At 43.0% G+C, this 19,689-nt stretch overlaps 2 protein-coding genes across 2 annotated transcripts; both read right to left on the minus strand.

Annotated features, from left to right (window-relative positions):
- Window positions 1–6,498: 6,498 nt before the first annotated feature.
- On the minus strand, window positions 6,499–8,290 carry LOC123181982 (F-box protein At5g07610). The gene is made up of 2 exons (XM_044594408.1): window positions 8,044–8,290; window positions 6,499–7,915 (listed from the first exon to the last, which is right to left on the minus strand). Exons 1-2 carry the CDS (start codon window positions 8,179–8,181, stop codon window positions 6,824–6,826), a joined length of 1,230 nt encoding a protein of 409 aa, XP_044450343.1. The 5' UTR covers window positions 8,182–8,290; the 3' UTR covers window positions 6,499–6,823.
- A 1,965-nt stretch (window positions 8,291–10,255) lies between these two features.
- Window positions 10,256–12,104, minus strand: LOC123068953 (putative F-box protein At5g42430). The gene is made up of 2 exons (XM_044491663.1): window positions 11,862–12,104; window positions 10,256–11,743 (listed from the first exon to the last, which is right to left on the minus strand). Exons 1-2 carry the CDS (start codon window positions 11,994–11,996, stop codon window positions 10,622–10,624), a joined length of 1,257 nt encoding a protein of 418 aa, XP_044347598.1. The 5' UTR covers window positions 11,997–12,104; the 3' UTR covers window positions 10,256–10,621.
- Between the last annotated feature and the right edge of the window lie 7,585 nt (window positions 12,105–19,689).

The following is a 19,689-nucleotide window of genomic DNA, read 5'->3' on the forward strand; positions in this document are numbered from 1 at the left end:
ATTCGGCCCGCCTCCAGGCCCTCTCTCGCACTCAGTAGGGTGCTCTCCGGCTGGTAGCCACTGTTGACTGCTGGCCAAAGAGGACTTCGACGAGTCAAAGAGGGATGACTCATCGGCTAACTCAGGTACAAACCCGATGCCTTACTAATACTTAAGTGATTCGGTGCTATCTGATTATAGTAAGAGAGATTCTACTATTAAGGGGAAATTAAGAGAAAAATGAAGAGATGTAGACAAATTAACACATGGTCTCATGATTTTGAGGCTAGATGTGACGGGGAAATCCAAACTTCTTGAGTTATCTGATTAATAAACAGAAGCAGAGATTGTTGATTGGCCAGGAGGATATCAAAAGGAATGGGTACTACCCCCCCCCCCCATTTTGAACTATTTTGATGATAATTATGCTGATTTTGGGAAAATTACATTAATCTCCACCAGTGTTGTTGCCCTGAACAAAGGTGGAGGGGAATTGGAGAAATTGGGGGGGGGGCATTAAAGAGGCTGACGAAAATGGGTTTTGGGGGATCAGTAGGTAGGTTTTTAGATCATATTGAGGAGGAAGTGGAACTGGGATTTAGATGCTATGGGCCTCCAACTTTGGAAGCTGGCCTAGTAGTGGCCCAGAATTTATCCACTCCTGCTATATATATGCTGGAGAGGGCGAGCTTTTAGAAACATACAACTTCTCTAGGGTTACCCTGACAACCGCCGCCTGACTCTGCCATGTCAGTGAACTATGGCAACTTTCGAGGTGGATGGAGATTCGGTAGGGGTGGTGGAAGAGGAAATTTCCAGTACCAACCGAAGGATTTTGTTAACAAAGATGATGTGAGTTTCGTAAGAGATCCAATCCCCCACCCACAAAATAATAATTCGGGTAGGGGTAGAGGACAGATCGACGCAACTGTGGGTGGTGATGGAAATCTGATGCCAAGAAGGTCTCAGGCATTAGGTGGAAATCAGTCCTGGAGAGGTATGGTGGGTGAAATTGAGATAGTTGGTTCTTCTGGTGATAATAACAAGTAAGAACCTGAGAAGAAGAGGGATTAGATCTGGATCCAGTAGTAGCATGGTTCTTAATTTGGCCGCATCCCAACAACAGTAGCCCTTGGGCGCGCTGCTTTCACAAATACCCAAGACCATGGCTATTAGAGAACTGGATATAAGTGACAGAAATGGTGTAGGCAACAAGGGGAAGGATCATGTAGGTGTTGGAAATGGTGGTGGGGAAAATCAAAGCAACAAAGGATCATCACCTGGCAGTGGAAACGTGGGAGAATCTGGAGACTTCAAACATGATCACGGGCTTGGTAACTCTCTGTAAGGGAATGAGATGAATAAGAAGCAAGGGGGCAGATTTTGAAAGCAAGTTTATGGGAAATGTAAAGATCCCAGGCACTCTACCAGGGAATGCAAAGTGGGGCATTGTTTGATTTGTGGCAAGGATAATCACATCACAGAGGAGTGTAACTAGTTGTGACAGATGAAGCCCTTGCCAAAATACATTGGATATGCCGCCAAGGGTTTACGAGTGTTCTTGGTCCAAAGTGCTAAAGATATTTTGTTTGCTGATCATATTCATCCACTGGCCATTGTATCTTTGGAATCGATGTACTTGAATGAGACTGATTTTGTACAAGAATTTGGGGAGATGTTTAACTGGAGATGGAAATGGAGAGCTAAAAGCTATGGCCAAATCTATTATCTAATGAGGTTTCCAAACAAAGCAAGGCTGGTGGAGTTGGCTAAATTCAAAACTTTTAACCTGTTAGGAACTGGGGTAATGATCAAAGTTCAAGGGTGGACACTGGATCATTAGGCCATTGGCAAATTACACACTGCTTGGGTAAAATTTGGTAGTGTGGCTGGTTGTTTTAGGCACTTTTTTGGGATGTGTGAAGTAGCAGGGGCTATTGGGCCAGTGATGGAAATTGAAAAGGATACCAACACACAGGAAAAAATTAAAGCAAAAAATTGGAGCAAGAGATGTGGAGAAAATCTCACCTTCCTTTGAAATCACTTCAAATGACGTGCTAATTTTTAGAGTGACTTCTGAATTGGACAATGTGGTGGAAATGGGTTTGTATAAAGAGTTTAAAAGAAGTGAATCTCCTGAAGATGATTTGATGGACATGTATGAAAAAGAAGATACTAGGAAAAAAGCAAGGTAGGGGAAAACACCAGAGTGCATTTGACATTGGGGAGCTTGTCTTTGGCCCAGCTTGAAGAGGTTAATAAGAAAATAATGCAATGAAAACCTCCATTGAAAATTATTTTGGCCCCATTCTTCATAACCTAGCAAAAGAATACAAACCGGCTTGAAAAGGATATAGATGTAGTACTGAGAAGAGTTCAATCTTTGGAAGAGGAAAAGACAAGGCAAGCTGCTTTGTGGGCAATTGAGGGGAAGAAAATGATTTATTTAGAAAAATATAAGAAGATGCTGGAAGCTGACTTTGCTCAACAGCAATAAATGACACAACAGCTGATACGAGAGGATGAGAAAAGAGATCAAATGGAATTGGAGCATGCTAATATGGATGATGAGGAAATTGAGGGGTATGTGCAAGATAAGAAAAAAGCAACTGAATTTGATAAATATGGGGAGAACAGTGATTATAATGCTTGCCAAGAATCTGCGGAAAACTTTGGACAGAAGATGGCCGACAAACATGGACCTGAAACTAGAGATTTGGAGATTGGCAAAGAAGAGGAATTGAGAACAAGCTTCAGTATGAAGGTGGAGGACTTGGCCAAGAACAGAGCTGAAGCAAGGGATAATTATGGTAATGAACCTAACTCCCCTCCTTCTATATCTCCTTTAATGCATATGACATCTTTCATAGGAAATGGTTTAGGATGCACTATTGATATGGTAGAGAAAAACATTGGGATTATCCAAAAATGCAGGCTGCTAGAAAAGAGTTTTATTGGCAAAATATACTAACCAGAGAGAAAAAGGAAAAGGTGAGGCCAGCACTCCAATTCAGATTGATATTGGAGATGCTAATATGGCTGAACTCTGTTTTGATAAAGAACATTCAGACGCCAAGGTAGAAGAGAATTATCATGATCAATTGAAAAAAATATTTGTTGGGGAATTTTTTTCAAGAGGGATCACCAGCAATTAGCTATGTGAAACACTCAGTTGCTATCAACTTCCTTGAAAAATGGAGGAAGAAGACATAAAATTAGAGAGGCTAAATATTTGCCTCTTGTTTTTTGTGAAACTGTGTGTCTGTGGATATATAGATTTGGATAATAATAAACCATTTATATTGGAAAAATGAAAGGTTTTTTTGGAATGTTAGAGGATTGGGGCATGATCATAAAAATAGATATGTTAAGGATATGATTGTAGAACATAAACTTGACTTTGTGGGGCTGATGGAAACTATAAAAACTAGGTATTCCAAAACTGAACTCACTTTGTGTGTGGGGGGGTGGGGAGAAATTTTGAATGCACTTGAAATCCACCTAGTGGGAAATGTGGAGGTATTCTGGTGGGTTGGAATAAAGATATTTTTGACACTATTCGTCTTGAACATGGTGAATATTTTGTCAGGGTACATGTTTTTGATAGACATGCAAGTTTGAATGGAATTTAATCACTATCAATGGTGATGCTCAAATTGAAAGAAAAGCTAGTTTTTTAGCTGAGCTGGCTAGAGTCTATCATGATATTGCCTTGTTTGGTGGGGGGGGGGGGTTAATATCATTAGAAAGAGTGATGAGAAAAACAAACCTAACAATCCAGATCATTGGAGTTTTGTGTTTAATGTTATTATAGAACATGTTGGGCTTAGGGAGATGTCTCTAAATGGCATACAATACACTTGGGCTAATAATCTTCCTCATCCAACTTATGAGAAATTGGATAGGGTTCTATGTTGTCCAGATTAGGAGGAAAAATAACCCTTATCCATACTCCAGGCATTTGCTAGGGAGGCCTTTGATCATACTCCACTTTATATTTTGACACAAGAGCCCACACAAATACTGAACCAATTTTCATATCTAAAAATTCTTGAGTGCTTAGAGAGGGATTTAAGGATTTTGTGGTTAAAGTATGGAATGGGGAGTATAAAGTAGATAATTTGGATAGATGGTAAGAAAGATTCAGAAACTTGAGGAAAAAAACTAAAGGTTGGAATGAAAATGTGGATGCTTGGTATAGGAAGATGAAGAAAGAAATTATTGATAGACTTGATGATTTGGAATAAAATGCTGAAAATATGGGATTAACAGCTGCAAATAGAGATGAACAAAAAGAGCTAAGTGCTCAAGTATCTAGGCTTATGTAGTAAGAAGAACTTAAATGGCTTCGAAGATATAAAGATAAAGAGATTAAAGATGGATATGGGAACACTAGATACTACAATGCCAAAGTGAATGGAGAAGACGCATAAAATAAAATAATATCTTTAGAACAAGTAGAGGGGGTGATTGAGGGAGAGATTGAATTAATGGAGTATATTACTAACTTCTATAAGAGACTATTTGGACAGCCAGACGAGTGGAACATTATGCTGGGAGACCTAGATATGCCAAAAAATTCTGCTATAGAAGCTGTGGAGTTGACTGCACCTTTCTCTATGAAAGAAATTCATGAGGTGATTTTTGGTATGGAAAAAAACAAGAGCCTTGGTCCGGATGGATTTCCTGCTGATTTCTATCTAGAATTTTGGGATTTGATAAAATGGGATCTCAAGGACATGGTTGACGATTTCACTTCTGGCAAATTTGACATCACTAGGCTTAATTATGATACCCTAATCCCAAAAACCTCATATGCTAAACAAATTTAGAAATTTAGACCATATGCCTCTTGAATGTCAGTTTTAAGATTATTACTAAGGTTTTTCATGAATAGATTGAGTAAAGTGGTCTCTCATGTTATTTCTCCTACTCAAACTACTTTTGTTAAAGGGAGATTCATTATGGAAGGGGTTGTGGTACTTCATGGAGCTTTAAATATAGTACATTACAAAAAACAAAATGCTCTGATCATCAAAGTGGACTTTTGTTATCAAAATGTTGAAAATGAAAGGATTTTTCTGATAAAGGTGTGACTGGATTATGCTAACTATGAGAAGGGGACATGTAGGAGTTAGGGTTGATGATCAAATTGGGCCTTATTTCAAAACCTTTAAAGGCCTTAGACAAGGGGACTCTATGTCCCCCTTGTTGTTTGACCTTGCTGATTATGCTTTAGCTCTGATCGTGGATAAAGCAAAGAATGAGGGGGGTTGTTAAGGGGGTGCTTGGTACTCAGTGTAACATGGGGATAAACATGCTACAATATGATGATGACACTATTTTCTTACTTCAGGATGATCTTGATGATGCAAAAAAAATTGGAGTTCATTATTTGTGCTTTTGAGCAAATGTCTGGGCTTACTATTAATTTTCATAAAAGTGAACGGTTCCTTTTTGGAGAGGAAAATAATAAAAGACAGACATATCAGGAATTTTTCACTTGTGGCATGGGATCTCTCCCTATGAAGTATCTAGGGATGCCAGTGTCACACACTAGAATTAGAAAAAGACACTGGTCTGGGTAGTTGAAAAAAATGAGAAAAGATGTGAGTGATGGCAAGGTAGACTCCTAGGATCTATTGCTGGGAGAATAACCTTGGTGCAGGCCTGCTTGTCCAATATACCTCTTTTTTATGATGTCGTTTTACCCCATTCCTGCTGGGGTACTTAAGAAAGTAGACTCTTATAGAGCTAGATTGGTTTGGCAAGAAGACGAAGATAAGAAGAAATATCATTTGGTAAACTGGAAGACCTGTTGCAAACCCAAAGACTTGGGAGGTTTGGGTATTTTAAATTTAAACATTATGAATAAAGATTTACTTGTGAAATGGTTTCGGAATTTGGAAATGGAGGAAGGACTTTGGCAGCCAGTCCTCTAGGACAAATATGTAACTGATGGATGCTTATCCAGGACACAACATAAAAATGGAGATTCACAATTTTGGACTAATACTATTAAGGTCAAAGAGATATTTGACAGATTTTGTAGGAAAATTTTGGGGGATGGCAAAAACACAAGGTTCTGGGAAAGACATATGGGTAGATGATAAACCTCTGAAAGAGGCATATCCAAGGCTATATATGCTTAGTTTTGAACACAATATCAATGTGTCTGAAGCCTTGGAGAACGAGTGGAGATGATTTAAATTTAGAAGAACACTATATGAGGAAACCATGGAATTGTGGAAAAGCCTAGGAAGAAGATGTGAGGAGGTTAATATGGGAAGAGGTAGAGATCAGGTGGAGTGCATGCTAACTCCGGATAAACAATTTATTCTCAAGTCCTTATATAGACTAGAGATATTTTTAGAAGACCTTTTTATGCTAAAAAAACAGATGATCCACACATAATCATATCAAATCTTCAAAATGCATTAAAACGGAGCATCGATGGATAACAAACTATAGACTGGAGATATTTACTTGCATAAAACAAATGGAAATGAAGAGGTGAAAATAACGCAGATAATGTACTCTCAGTGACTTATATTAGCCACATCAGGCCCAAACGACTGGCCACAATAACTAGTGCTACATGACAGCAAACAGATGAAATGGCTAGGTGGATTCTTACAACTAACTAGTACACTCACCCTTACAAAGTTTGGCTAACAACATTGTTCAAAGCAACAAAGGCATATGCACCGAACTCAAGACTGTAGACATAGGAGTTGGGACTTCTCCACGCAATGCCAGGAAATTAGGAGAGTAGGCCCATGTCAACCACTAATTTCAGCAAAAGGTGTTGTCCCATGCTGAGCACGTAATGTAGCACTGGATCTCAGTGACCAGCTGAGGGCAATTCCGCAAAACAGGGAGTATAAGGCAAACCATTCATGCCTTTGGCGCAGATAACATGCACTTTTTGATTATCCATGTCATACGACAATGTCATGTTCTTCTTGTCGGTAAGAAAAATCACGTTGCAATCCGGATGAATTGCAAACATCGCATAAGAATCTCCATGTTTACGGCAATTCCTTCCAAACAACTCCAAAACCTTAAAAGTGTGCTTTAGGGTCCACTTTCCAGTATCATAATCCTCAAGGACCCAAATATAGAGTTGGCAATCATAAAAATTATCTGTCTTCCACGCATACAGGCGTCCTTGAGACTGCCCAACATCACATATGTTTGGCAAGTCATTTGGCATTTGAATCTCCCTCCAAACTTTCCCCTCCACGTCGACTGTGGCCATTATGTTATCAATGGAAGGCAGATGGATAGTGTCATTAAGGAAGACCTGTGTGTCTCTACCATGATCCACGAGAGGCTCTCTTGTCCACCTACTTTGCACATGAGTCCACCGTCCAGTTTCTGACGAGTAGATTGCCACTTCTCCGGAACCGTCCACACCAAACATATTGGGCTGGGGCGCAAACACCACAAAGCGGGATGGAACAGCAGGGTCAAAACCTAAGAAAGCGATTGGATCAGGACCTGGAAATCCGACAGGAGGCAGCACAGTCCACTCCTCGGTCGCAGGATTGCAGACAAGATAACAGGCTTCGCCTAGAAGATTATTCGAGCAGCTGCAGAGGAGGAGTCCGCCGCAGACCTGTTGGACAATAATGTAGAGGTACCTTTTGCCAAAGAAAGAGAGTGAAGGGTCGACCAGAGGCGGGCCTCTCCCATTCAAATTGCAGAAACTGAAACCTTCGCCTTCATCCTGGTAAAAGAAGCCAGAGAGGGTCTGTGGCGACCTCTTGCGGATGTCAGGGGCGGAGCAGAGGGCGAGCCACGGCTTGGACACGCACTTGAAGCGGCAGAGGGACCTGTAGGGCACTCGCGAAAGGATCTCCACGAGGCCGCCCTCGGGGAGGCTTGGCGCAGGCTGCTGCTCCTGCTCCCGCTCCAGCTTCTGCTTCTTCTCCTGTATAAATGATAACGGCTGGTTTAGGTTCCCGATTCCTTCTCTTGGATAACGGCTGCTTCTTCTCCTGCTCCAAGATTGGAAGGCCCTTGTTAAACAAAAGGAAGACTGGAGCAGCGCGAGCGAACCTCGGAAGCTACCGGAGCAATGTCGGGGAGCAGCAGCGTAGAATGAGACGGAGCGTCGTCGTCGCGGCGGACGGTCGCCGTCGGCTGACCCTGCAGCGCACAGCCATGCTCGCCTCCACCTCCTCCTCCTGGCGGCATCGCCTCCTCTTCGGCTCGCGGATCAGTGGCTCGAGGCAGTCGAATCGACCGTGGCGGCGCTGGCTGCCGCTGCTCGCCGGGGCTAGGGTTCGTGAGGGGGAATGGGGCGGCGGCTGTTATGGGAGCGTGCGTGAGTGCGAGTGCAGTGGTTGATTTGTTACTCTGCTGACAATAGACGGCCCAATGGACCCTGATAATTTGTTGGCCCACTCCGCTGAATAATAATCGAATAATTTCCTTGGTGCCTCTAAAAAAAAGAAGAACCCAAGCCACGCTGCTTGCTGCTCTGCTTCTTATTCTATCCTAGTGTTGCAATTTGTACTGAACTTAGTGTTGTGTTTTATGATATAGCCATTAGAAATATTTTGGTAGAGCAGTCTCTCAAGTGATTTGATAGAAAATGATGATTGTAAAGAGCATGGACTGAAAACATCGTGTGTCATGTCATGAGGTTCAGACTTGGGACTTCCAAGGGATATGCCTCTGATAAGCACTAAGCTGATTATATATTGTACTTATATCATGATTTGCATTGAAAGGGTAGAAAAAAAAACATAAGATTGTATGGTTTCTTTCAGAAAACTGAAGCCATCATGTTGTACTGCTCAGAAATAAAACCTACACGACTAGAAGGCACAATGGAAGGAATTGAAGAAGCATCCGCGGCTCATCAGGCAAAAGGTAAGCAGTTTTCTCTCCGAGTAAACATTTTTCTCTGGCTGCTTTCATCAAGGACAGGTTCGGCCAGCTTGACACACTAGTACCGGGTGGCTCAAATTTTCAAATGAAAATTTGAATATGCAATTAACTTATCGTACATAAGCCAATTCGAATGAAAATCATGATTTGAAGTGATGTGTGAGATCAACCTGAAGTGAAGTGATGTGTAAACAAGGAGCGCTATCCAACAACTGCTGGATGTATCACACACTGCACACTGGACTAAAATTTCAACGCCACACCAAGTGAAGATTGATTGTAGTAACTGAACCCCATCTTAATGCCAGAACAGGCGCCTGTCATGCTGTAATTTCACAGATTCAGCAAGAACTAAACCTTCAACCAACAAAGCCATGATAGGAAAACCAACCTTATCTTCAGATTCACGCAACAAATATTTCTACTTACTAAAGAGTTTACAGGATCCGGTTTTGTGCGGTCCTCGTTTCCAACAGTCAATGCGACATGTTCCGGTGTACACTTGCAGCACTTGGCATGGGAAATAGCATCCAGAACAGGTGCCTGGAATGCTGTAATGCCATCCTATAGCAGCTACACAAAAGTTAGAGGCCTGTCAAATATTTCTACTTACAAAGACTCTGCAGAATATGGTCCGTGGTCCTCATTTCGGACAGTCAGTGCACCATGTTTAGTGTACAACACTTGAAAGGAGAAATAATAAATATCTGCTATATGTAACATATCCATTGTGGTGATTATTATAAAAAACATTGTCGTGCTCAGCTTCCCATAAAGAGCAGGCCTCTAAACCAATGTTAAGCAACCAAAAACTTCAACACTCTAGTCAGGTTTCAGGAGGAGAATGATGAACTATATTAGACAGCAAGAATTCAAAGCACACTGGGAAGCATATGTAAAAAAAAAAATGGATGGTGAACTTGTACCCATGTTACCCCAGTCTTGCAACAAAGATGGTAGTCTCAGACTATAAGTGACTGCTTCCCCACAAAAGGTCATATTCCCCTGAGCAAAAACATATGAAAGAACTGTCTTCCAGGCCAGTTTAGCTGCACAAATTTCTAGACACCACCAATGGAACATGGAAGTCCACGTGGGTTACATAAAAGAAACTAATATGTCTTTACCCTACAAGTATATGGTGCAATATAGAAGAGACAATCCACAGATAATCTTCTCAAATCTTACAAAATGCTGCATAGAAACAGAGCTAGCACCGATGGATACATAAAAGTATATGGTGCAATATAGAAGAGACAATCCACAGATAATCTTCTCAAATCTTACAAGATGCATAGAAACAGAGCTAGCGCCGATGGATAACAAGCTATAGATTGCAGATATTCACTTGCATAGACAAGTGAAAATAAGGAGGTGAAAATGCAAACAATGTCAAACATTGATAATGTACTCTCACTGAGTGTCTTATATTATCATCCCACATCAACAGTTAACGAGTGGCCACAATAATTTAGTACTACATGAAAGCAAAATAGATTAAAGGACTAGGTTCATTCATACAACTACTTATTACTCTTACAAAGTCTTGGCTAACAAAGATTGTTCAAAGCAACAAAGGCATGAACCTGAACACCAACAGATAGGATAGGAACACCACACTGTAGATATAGGAGTTTGTTCATCTCTACGCAATGGCACGAAATTAATTAGGAGAGTCGGTCCATGCAACCACTAATTTTCGCAAAAGGTGTTGTCTCATATGGTGATGCTGCAGTGAATCTCAATGACCAGCTGAGGGCAATTCCGCAAAACAGGGAGTATAAGGCAGACCCTTCATTCCTTCAGTGCAGATAACAGTCACTTTCCGATTATTTATGTCATACGACAATGTCATGTTCTTCTTGTCAGTAAGAAAGATCATGTTGCAATTCGGATGAACTGCAAACATCGCATAAGAATCCCCATCTTCGCGGTGATTCCTTCCGAACAGCTCCAAGACATTAATAGTGTGTTGTAGGGTCCACTTTCCAGTACCATAATCCTCAAGGACCCAAATATAGAGTTGGCAGTGATGAGAATTATCTATCTTCCATGCATACAAGCGTCCTTGAGACTGCCCAACATCACAGATTCCTGACGAGTCGCCTGGCATTGTAATGACCCTCCAAACTTTCCCCTCAGCGTCGACTGTGGCTATTTTATGACCAATGCTACGCAAATGGATAGTGTCATTCAGGAAGACCTGTGTGTACCTACTATGAATAATGAGAGGATCCGTTGACCAGCCACTTTGCAGATGAGCCCACCGTCCAGTTTCTGAGGAGTAGATTGCCACTTCTGCAGAACCGTCGACACTAAACGTATTGGGCCGGGGCGCAAACACCACAAAGCGGGATGGAACAGCAGCATCGAAACCTAGGAAAGGGACTGGATCGCCGTCTGGGTATCCAACAGGAGGCAGCACAGTCCACTCCTCTGTGGCAGGATTGCAGACAACATAACAGCTTTCGTCTCGCGAAGAATCCCAGTTCCAGAAGCTTTGGTCTCGCGAAGAATTGGAGCAGCTGCAGAGGAGAAGGCCGGCGCAGACCTGTCGGACAGAAATGTGGCGGTACGTTTTGCGCAAGAAAGGGAGAGATGGGTCGACCAGAGGCGGACCTCTCCCACTCAAGTTGCGGAAACTGAGAGCATCGCCTTCATCATGGTAGAAGAAGCCGGAGAGGGTCTGTGGCGACCTCTTGAGGATGTCCCGGGCGGAGCAGAGGGCGAGCCACGGCTTGGACACGCACTTGAAGCGGCAGAGCGAGCTGTAGGGCAGCCGGGAAAGGATCTCAACGATGGCGCCCTCCGGGAGGCTCGGCGCGGTCTGCTGCTCCTCCACCCGCTGCTTCTTCTTCGCATCCTGCAAATGACAGAAACGACGGCTGGTTCAGGCTCCCGGTCCCCTTTCTTTCTTGGATCGACGACGGGGCCAATCGAAGATCTTGTTCTAAAAGAAAAGAAAGAAGCTTGGAGCAAACCTCGGAAGCCACCGGGACGATGGCGGGGAGCGGCGGCGTAGAATCAGACGGAGCGTCGTCGTCGCGGCGGACGGTAGAGCCATGCTCGCCTCCACCTCCACCACCTCCTCCTCCTCCTCCTCCTCCTGGCGGCATCGGCTCCTCTCCGGCTGGCGGCGCCGGGTGCTGCTGCTCTCCGGCGCTAGGGTTTGTGAGGGGGGATGGGGAGCGTGCGTGACTGCGAGTGGAGTGGAGGCTGGGATCCCGTGCGCCCGGTGTGTGTCACTCTGCTCACAATTGACGGCCCACTCCACTCTGGTTCTAAAGTCGGCCCAATGGACCCTGATAATTTGTTGGCCCACTCCACTTTTTGAATAATAATCGAATAATCTCCTTGGTTGGTTTGTTAATTTATTTATTATTGCGAGCCGGTGACAGAATTAGCTTGTCTTCGCATCAGCAACATGGTAACAATGATCCATGCCGGAATAATCAACTTCACTTGTCTCCCTGCCAAAATTGTTCTCCCCCGTTTTCCCCTTCTACATTGCAAATCAAATCCAATTTAAACTCCTTCCGCAAAAAAACAAAATCCAATTTAAACCCAGTCGTGCAACCTGCGACCTTCCTTTAGCTGCAACTTAAAAGCTCGATCAAAATAATTTTTTGAGGGGGGAGAAAATTTTGAAGCATAGAAATCTTCTATCTCTAAATAGCTAGCTAGCCCCCACTAGCCTATTTATCTCAACATGAAAGCATGTCACCTCATCATGAAACAGATGCTCACTTCAACATGCAACCATGCATAGGAAAAGCCCCACCTCAATATGCAAGTATGAATAACATTTTTCATTCTATTATGCTATTTGTATCTACTGAATTTTTTACAACTATACAATTGTCGAACACAATAAACCAAACATATTTTCCGTTTTATTTCTCATATTATTATTTCAAATATTCATGTCACATACTATCAAATATCTTTGAAATGTATTGCAAAATATTCCCGCAACAATGTGCGGGGCATCATCTAGTACTATGTATCTCTGAAAAGTATTTCCGGACGGAGGGAGTACAACTGTACAAGTTAAGGAACAATGATTCTATACGGTTATGTGCATATTTCAGCGAGAAAGAGATTTCCGATAGCCTGTTTCAGAGGGGCCTTGGAAAGCACCGGCGAAGGATAGTTTCCCGCCATATTTAAGAATTGGCCTGTCATAAAAGAAGAAATTATCAAGGCGGTTCAGTAATATTTTAGAACGGGACACCTCCCTGGCGGTGTTAATGAAACAGTAATTATCCTTATTGTAAAAATACTTGACCCGATGCAGCTCACTGACTTTAGGACTATAAGTATGTGCAATGTTATTTACAAGATAGTTGCAAAATGTTTGGTGAACATACTTTGAGCACTGCTTGATGAGATCATGGCAGTGGCGCCATATCAAAGTGTCTTTGTCCCATGGCGCTTAATCACTGATAATGCTTTGCTCACAATTGAATGACTTTGATCACTTTTATTCAACATGAGAAGAATTCGGAGAATAGCTTTTGCGCCTATAAGGTTGACTTTTCAAAGGCTTATGACAAGGTGGACTGGGGTTTCTTGAAGTAGACGATGAAAAATTTAGGCTTCGCTCGCTAGTGGGTACGATGGACAGTGACATGTGTTATCTCGGTGTAAGTGCATCTAGTGTCACCCCTAGTTGGTTTTGGAGTATTGACGATAAACCTAGTTAAGGGACTAATGTGTTTGTGAGAATTGCAGGCTAACACAGGTAGAAGTCCCTCATTGATTCGGTTTTACTACCAGAGATGACCCCTAAAAATGTATGAAGACATTGAAAACAATGGTGATACATGAAGATATTCATATTGAAGACTATGACAAGAGAAGACACCACGTGAAGCCTATGGAACTCGAAGACTTAGATTCTTTGTAGTTTATTTCATTTGTGTTGAGTCATAGGAACCACCGTACTGTTAAGTGGGGTCCAAGAGAACCAGTCAGAATGACTGAAGTGATGCCTAATTCAAATCCTATGTCTTCGAGCGAAGACTATGAGAGCAAATCTTGTCCAGAGTCGGACAAGTCAGCTTTACTTGCAGCCCAAGTAAAGTTGCCATGTGAGTTCAAAATCTGACCGTTGGAACACGTGTCAGTTCCTTAGTGACCCAGGGTCATTTCGGACAAATCAGGTCGGGTTGCCCAGTGGCTATAAATAGTCCACCCCCTTCAACCTTAAATGGTTGGCTGCTCAGATTTCAGTGCACGGCTTTTGTCGTTTGAGAGCAACCCACCTCGAAGCCTTTGAGAGAAAATTCCTAGCGAGGAGAAAAGCCCTAACCACCCAGAGCCAGAGTAAATTGGGCATCACTTAAGTCTTCGTGTCTGAGTGATCTGAAGACTTATTACACTTGAGGACTGTGCATCCTCCAGATGGTTAGGCGTCGCGTTCTGAGCATCCAAGAGAAATTGTGGATTGCCGGTGAATGAAGTCTATGAAGGTTTGGGAGTCTACCTTGAAGACTTACCAGAGTGATTGGGCGAGGTCTGTGTGACCTTAGCTCAAGGAGAAAACGGTGAGGACTGGGTGTCCTGAGCTGCGTGTTCAGGACTGGGTGTCCGGGACTGTGTGTCCTTTGGTTTAAATACCTAGCCGCTCCAACCAGACGTACAGTTATCACAGCAACTGGAACTGGTCCAACAAATCATTGTCTTCAACGTGTCACTGGTTTCATCTTCACTTCCCTTCAACTTACTGTTATTCATTGTGAAGCCATTGCATGCTTGCTCTATCTTTTGTCTTCACAACATAACTGTATGATTTGACTGGCTTCATAACTTCTTCCTATCTGATCCTTATTACACTGCAGCTACTTGTCATTGTGCTTTCACTCTATTGAATACTTGACCATGGCTTGTCTGGTGTAATCTAACTTCCGCTGCTTAAGTGATAGGCATATCTGTACTGTTTGTCTTCATAACTCTCACGTATTGAAGACTTTGATAAAAATCGCCTATTCACCCCCCCCCCCTCTAGTCGATATAACGCACTTTCAATTGGTATCAGAGCAAGGTGCTCCCTTGTTCTGTGTGATTCGGTTTAACCACCTGGAGTTTTAGCTATGTCGACTACAGGGATAATCAAAGTCTCTGATGCATGCCCCGTCTTCGATGGAACTGAATATCCTTACTGGAAGAATAAGATGCGCATGCATCTTGAAGCCATTGACGTCGACCTATGGTATGTCGTCGAAAACGGCATTCCCAAGGCTGGAGAAGGTGTCACTGCTGCTGATGTCAAGAAGTTCACTCAACTGGACTCTACTGCCAAGAATATCATCTGTGGTCATCTGACCAAGGGACAGTACGGCCGTGTGAGTGCCTTGAAGACTTCCAAGCTGGTCTGGGACTGGCTCTCCAAGGTCAATGAAGGCATCTCAACCCAGAGAGATCAGAGAATCAGTGTTCTTCGCAACCTCTTCAACCGCTTCAAGCGAAATGACAATGAGAATGTCCAGCACACATTTGACCGGCTCACTGACATCACAAATGAGCTTCAAGCCCTCGGCGCCACTGAGATCACCAAACATGAAATCGTCAAGACGCTGCTGAGATCACTCGATAGCTCGTTTGACATCCTAGCCCTGATGATTCAAGAACGTCCTGATTTCAAGACACTCGATCCGTCTGACATACTTGAGAGGCTCAACACACATGAGTTTCAGCTTTCTGAGAAAAGAGATATCTACGGTCCTAACTATGGGCGAACTCGTGCCTTGAAGGCAAAAGCTGTTTCCTCATCTGAAGAAGAATCTGACAGCAGTTCTGACGATCCTGAAGACATTGGAAGGGAACTTGCAATGCTAGTGAAGAAGTTCCAGAAATTCACCAAGAAGAAAGGCTTCAGAAAGTCTTCACGATCAAGCTCAAGAAATGATGAAGCTTCTGCTCATGACTACAAGAAGAAAACATGTCACAAGTGCAAGAAAACTGGACACTTCATCTCTGAGTGTCCACAGTGGGACAACGAGAACAAAAAGAAGAAGAAGAGCAAGGAATATGATTCTGACGACAAGAAGAAGAAGAAATACTCAAAGTCTTCTTCCAAGTCTTCCTCAAAGTCTTCATCACACAAGAAGAGTTCATCTGGCAAGGCACGTGCGTTTGTTGGCAAGGAAATGGATTCAGAGGAGGAGTCCGCTTCTGAGGAGGCAGAGGTGGAATCTGAGGAGGAGTCTGATTCTGGCATTGTGAGTCTGGCTACAGCATACGTCGCCAAGTCCATCTTCAACACTGAAGACAATGACTTCATCACCGACACCGATGCAAATGACAAGGACGATTCCACTCCTACCTACTGCTTCATGGCACGCGGTGCCAAGGTAAACTCACGCACTACTCACTATCAAACATCTATTGACGATGACTCTGATTGTGATTCAAAACCCAGCTACAAAACTCTTGCTAAAATTGCAACTGAACAACAGAAAGCCATGGAACATATTCAAAAACTGTTAGACAGAAGCGATGATCTATTGGGTGCTGAAATGACTCGATCTGAATCCTTAATTGAAGACATAAAAAATCTTCACGTTAAGTATCAAGAACTTGAAGATCGTCATGATACTCTCTCAACTACTCATGAAAAGCTTTCCTATGATTATCTTCAAAGGAAGCAAGAACTTGAGAAATTGAGAGCGGCTCATGAAGACCTTCAAAAGGAAAACAAGTCACTTCGCGCCGAACAGATCAGTTCCGCTCAGGAAGGATTTGAACCACCATGCCTTAAATGCATTGAGCGTGATAATGCTACTTCTGTTGCTGAATGTTCCACTGCTACTGCTGTTGCAATATCTTCAACTGTTGAAGTGGAAACTAACCCCTCTGCTGAGGATACCACTGCTATTGCTGATGAGAATGCTAGGTTGAAGACATTGCTTGAAACAGGGATGTACAAAAGTCTCAAAGGACATCCGACATTGTGCGATGTCCTCAAGAAGCAGATTCTGAACCGAAACCCTAGGAAAGAGGGTGTTGGGTTCGTGAGGAAAATTAATGCAGATGGCTCTTACTGGAAACCTGAGAAGTACCCCAAAACCACATTGGTTGCTGCAAAGGAATCCTCAGTAGATCCATCCAATCTATCTGGCTTTACTTGTGCTAACCCCATTATCATTGATGAATCCTTTGATGCAAACTACAAACTGTTTATGAATCAGAATGGTGAAGTATTTGCTAAGTACATTGGTACTAACTGCAGCAATGGACCGCCTATGAAGAGGATCTGGGTTCCAAAAACGTGTCTGGAGAATCTTCCTGTGAATGTCTTCATGACACCTCACTTGAAGAAGACAAACCTCAGACCAAAGGCGTCATACGTTCCAAAGGCTTCATACAGACAGAGGACTCATCTGAGTCGCACTAACGCAAATGTTTTGCAGGGAAACCATACTCAGGCATATGAATATGAGAGCGGTTCATCAAACCGTCATGTTCATATGACCAAGAATTATTCTGCCTATTTTTATGAGTACTATAGTTCGCCTGCTAGACTGTTTGCTAGGGCTCCAAAGCCAAAATTCTCAGATGCTGCACTTAGACTTATTGCTTCTAAGCCACCCTTGAAGATGTGGGTGGTTAAGAAAGCTTAACTATCTTTTGCAGGGAAAGGTCTCCAGCAGAAAACCAAAATCTTCTGACACTATTGCTGGGGACCTTAAAAAACTTGTGGGGTGCAAGATCAAATGCCCGAATGGCATCACTATATATTTCGTTCCTGAATCGCATGCTACTCTCCCTATTAGTCCTAACCTGGATTTAAGTTTTCATAACCCACTGGTTCGTCAAATGTTTCTGCTTCACAATACTCTCCGTGAAGCCTATCCCCCTAACTGCACTGTAGGGTACGACACCAGCGGCTTCAGAATGGATTATTGACAGTGGGTGTACAAATCACATGACTGGCAAACGAAGTCTTCTTATGGACTCAACCTTACGTCCATCTGACAAGAGCCACATCACATTTGCTGACACTGGTAAAATTAAGGTATTGGGTCTAGGTAGAGTTGCAATCTCAAAGGATCAACACATGGATAAAGTCATGCTTGTTGAATCCCTTGGCTTCAACTTAATGTCTGTTTCAATGCTCTGCGATTTGAACATGATCGTAATATTTGGAAAATATCGTTGCCTGGTACTAATGGAATCTGACAAGTCTCTAGTGTTTGAAGGGTATCGGAAAGATGATTTGTATGTGGTAGATTTCTCAGCAGGGCCACAGCTTGCAGTATGTCTTCTGGCAAAGGCTTCAGAATGCTGGCTTTGGCATCGGAGACTTGGGCATGCTGGCATGAGGAACCTCCACACCCTTGCAAAGAAGAAGCACGTCATAGGCATCGAAGGCGTCAAGTTCAAGAAAGACCACTTATGCGGTGCCTATGAAGCAGGGAAGATGACAAGGGCAAAACACCCTTCGAAGACAATCATGACCACTACTCGACCCTTCGAACTGCTTCACATGGATCTGTTTGGTCCCACTCACTACTCAACTTTTTCCACTACTGCTTGCCTCTATGGTTTCGTCATTGTTGATGATTATTCTAGATATACTTGGGTGCACATAATCCTTTACAAGACTGAAGTGCAGGATGTCTTCAAACGCTTCGCCAGTCGAGCTATGAACAATTATGGCGCCAAGATAAAGCACATCAGAAGTGACAATGGCACTGAATTCAAGAACACTGGCCTTGACACATATCTTGATACTTTGGGCATCACACATGAATTCTCAGCCCCGTACACGCCACAGCAGAATGGCGTCGTCGAACGCAAGAACAGAACACTCATTGAGATGGCCAGATCAATGCTAGATGAATACAAGACTCCAAGAAAATTCTAGCCTGAAGCCATTGACACTGCATGCCATACAATCAACCGTGTTTATCTTCACAAGCTTCTGAACAAGACATCTTATGAACTCCTAACTGGCAAAAAGCCAAATGTCAGTTACTTCAGAGTATTTGGCGCAAGATGCTGGATCAAGGAACCACACCACACCTCAAAGTTTGCACCAAAAGCACATGAGGGCTTCATGCTTGGATATGGAAAGGATTCACACTCCTACAGAGTCTTCAATCTCTTCCACTACAAAGTGGTTGAAACAGTGGATGTGCGGTTCGACGAAACCAATGGTTCACAAAGAGAGCAACTGCCAAATGTGCTAGATGAAGTTCCAGCTAGTGAATCAATCAAGCTTATGGGAACTGGAGAAGTTGTACCTTCTGAAGCACATCCTGAAGAAGAACTTATCATCTCAGCACCTGATCCACATGAAGACAATGCTCAGCCTGAAGATATTCCTCCCAATGACAACACAGATCAGCAAGAGCAAAGTCTTCGCCCTATACATCCTTGTGTAGCCAGTGAAGTGCAGATCGACAGAATAATTGACAGCATCAATGCACCTGGTCCACTCACTCGATCAAGGGCAACTCAACTGGCAAATTTCTGTGGGCACTTCGCATTCGTCTCAATTTCAGAACCCAAGAAAGTTGAAGAAGCATTTATGGAACCTGAATGGATTCAAGCAATGCAAGAAGAGCTTCAACAGTTTGAGCTGAAAAATGTATGGGAATTGGTTAAGCGTCCTGATCCACGGAAGCATAACATAATAGGCACAAAATGGATATACCGCAACAAGCAAGATGAGCATGGCCAGATCGTCAGAAACAAAGCTCGCCTCGTTGCTCAAGGATACACTCAAGTGGAAGGCATTGACTTCGATGAAACCTTTGCTCCTGTGGCTAGACTTGAAGCCATACGTATTCTGCTGGCTTA

Source organism: Triticum aestivum, chromosome 1A (assembly GCF_018294505.1).
Source record: "Triticum aestivum cultivar Chinese Spring chromosome 1A, IWGSC CS RefSeq v2.1, whole genome shotgun sequence".
Classification (NCBI taxonomy): domain Eukaryota; kingdom Viridiplantae; phylum Streptophyta; class Magnoliopsida; order Poales; family Poaceae; genus Triticum; species Triticum aestivum.

Coding starts and splice junctions, on each gene's coding strand:
- LOC123181982 (XM_044594408.1), bottom strand. CDS start 8,181: ATGCCGCCAGGAGGAGGAGGTGGAGGCGAGCATGGCTGTGCGCTGCAG. Junction 7,916..8,043: donor TTGCTCCGGTAGCTTCCGAG/GTTCGCTCGCGC, acceptor TCATTTATACAG/GAGAAGAAGCAGAAGCTGGA.
- LOC123068953 (XM_044491663.1), bottom strand. CDS start 11,996: ATGCCGCCAGGAGGAGGAGGAGGAGGAGGAGGTGGTGGAGGTGGAGGC. Junction 11,744..11,861: donor TCGTCCCGGTGGCTTCCGAG/GTTTGCTCCAAG, acceptor TGTCATTTGCAG/GATGCGAAGAAGAAGCAGCG.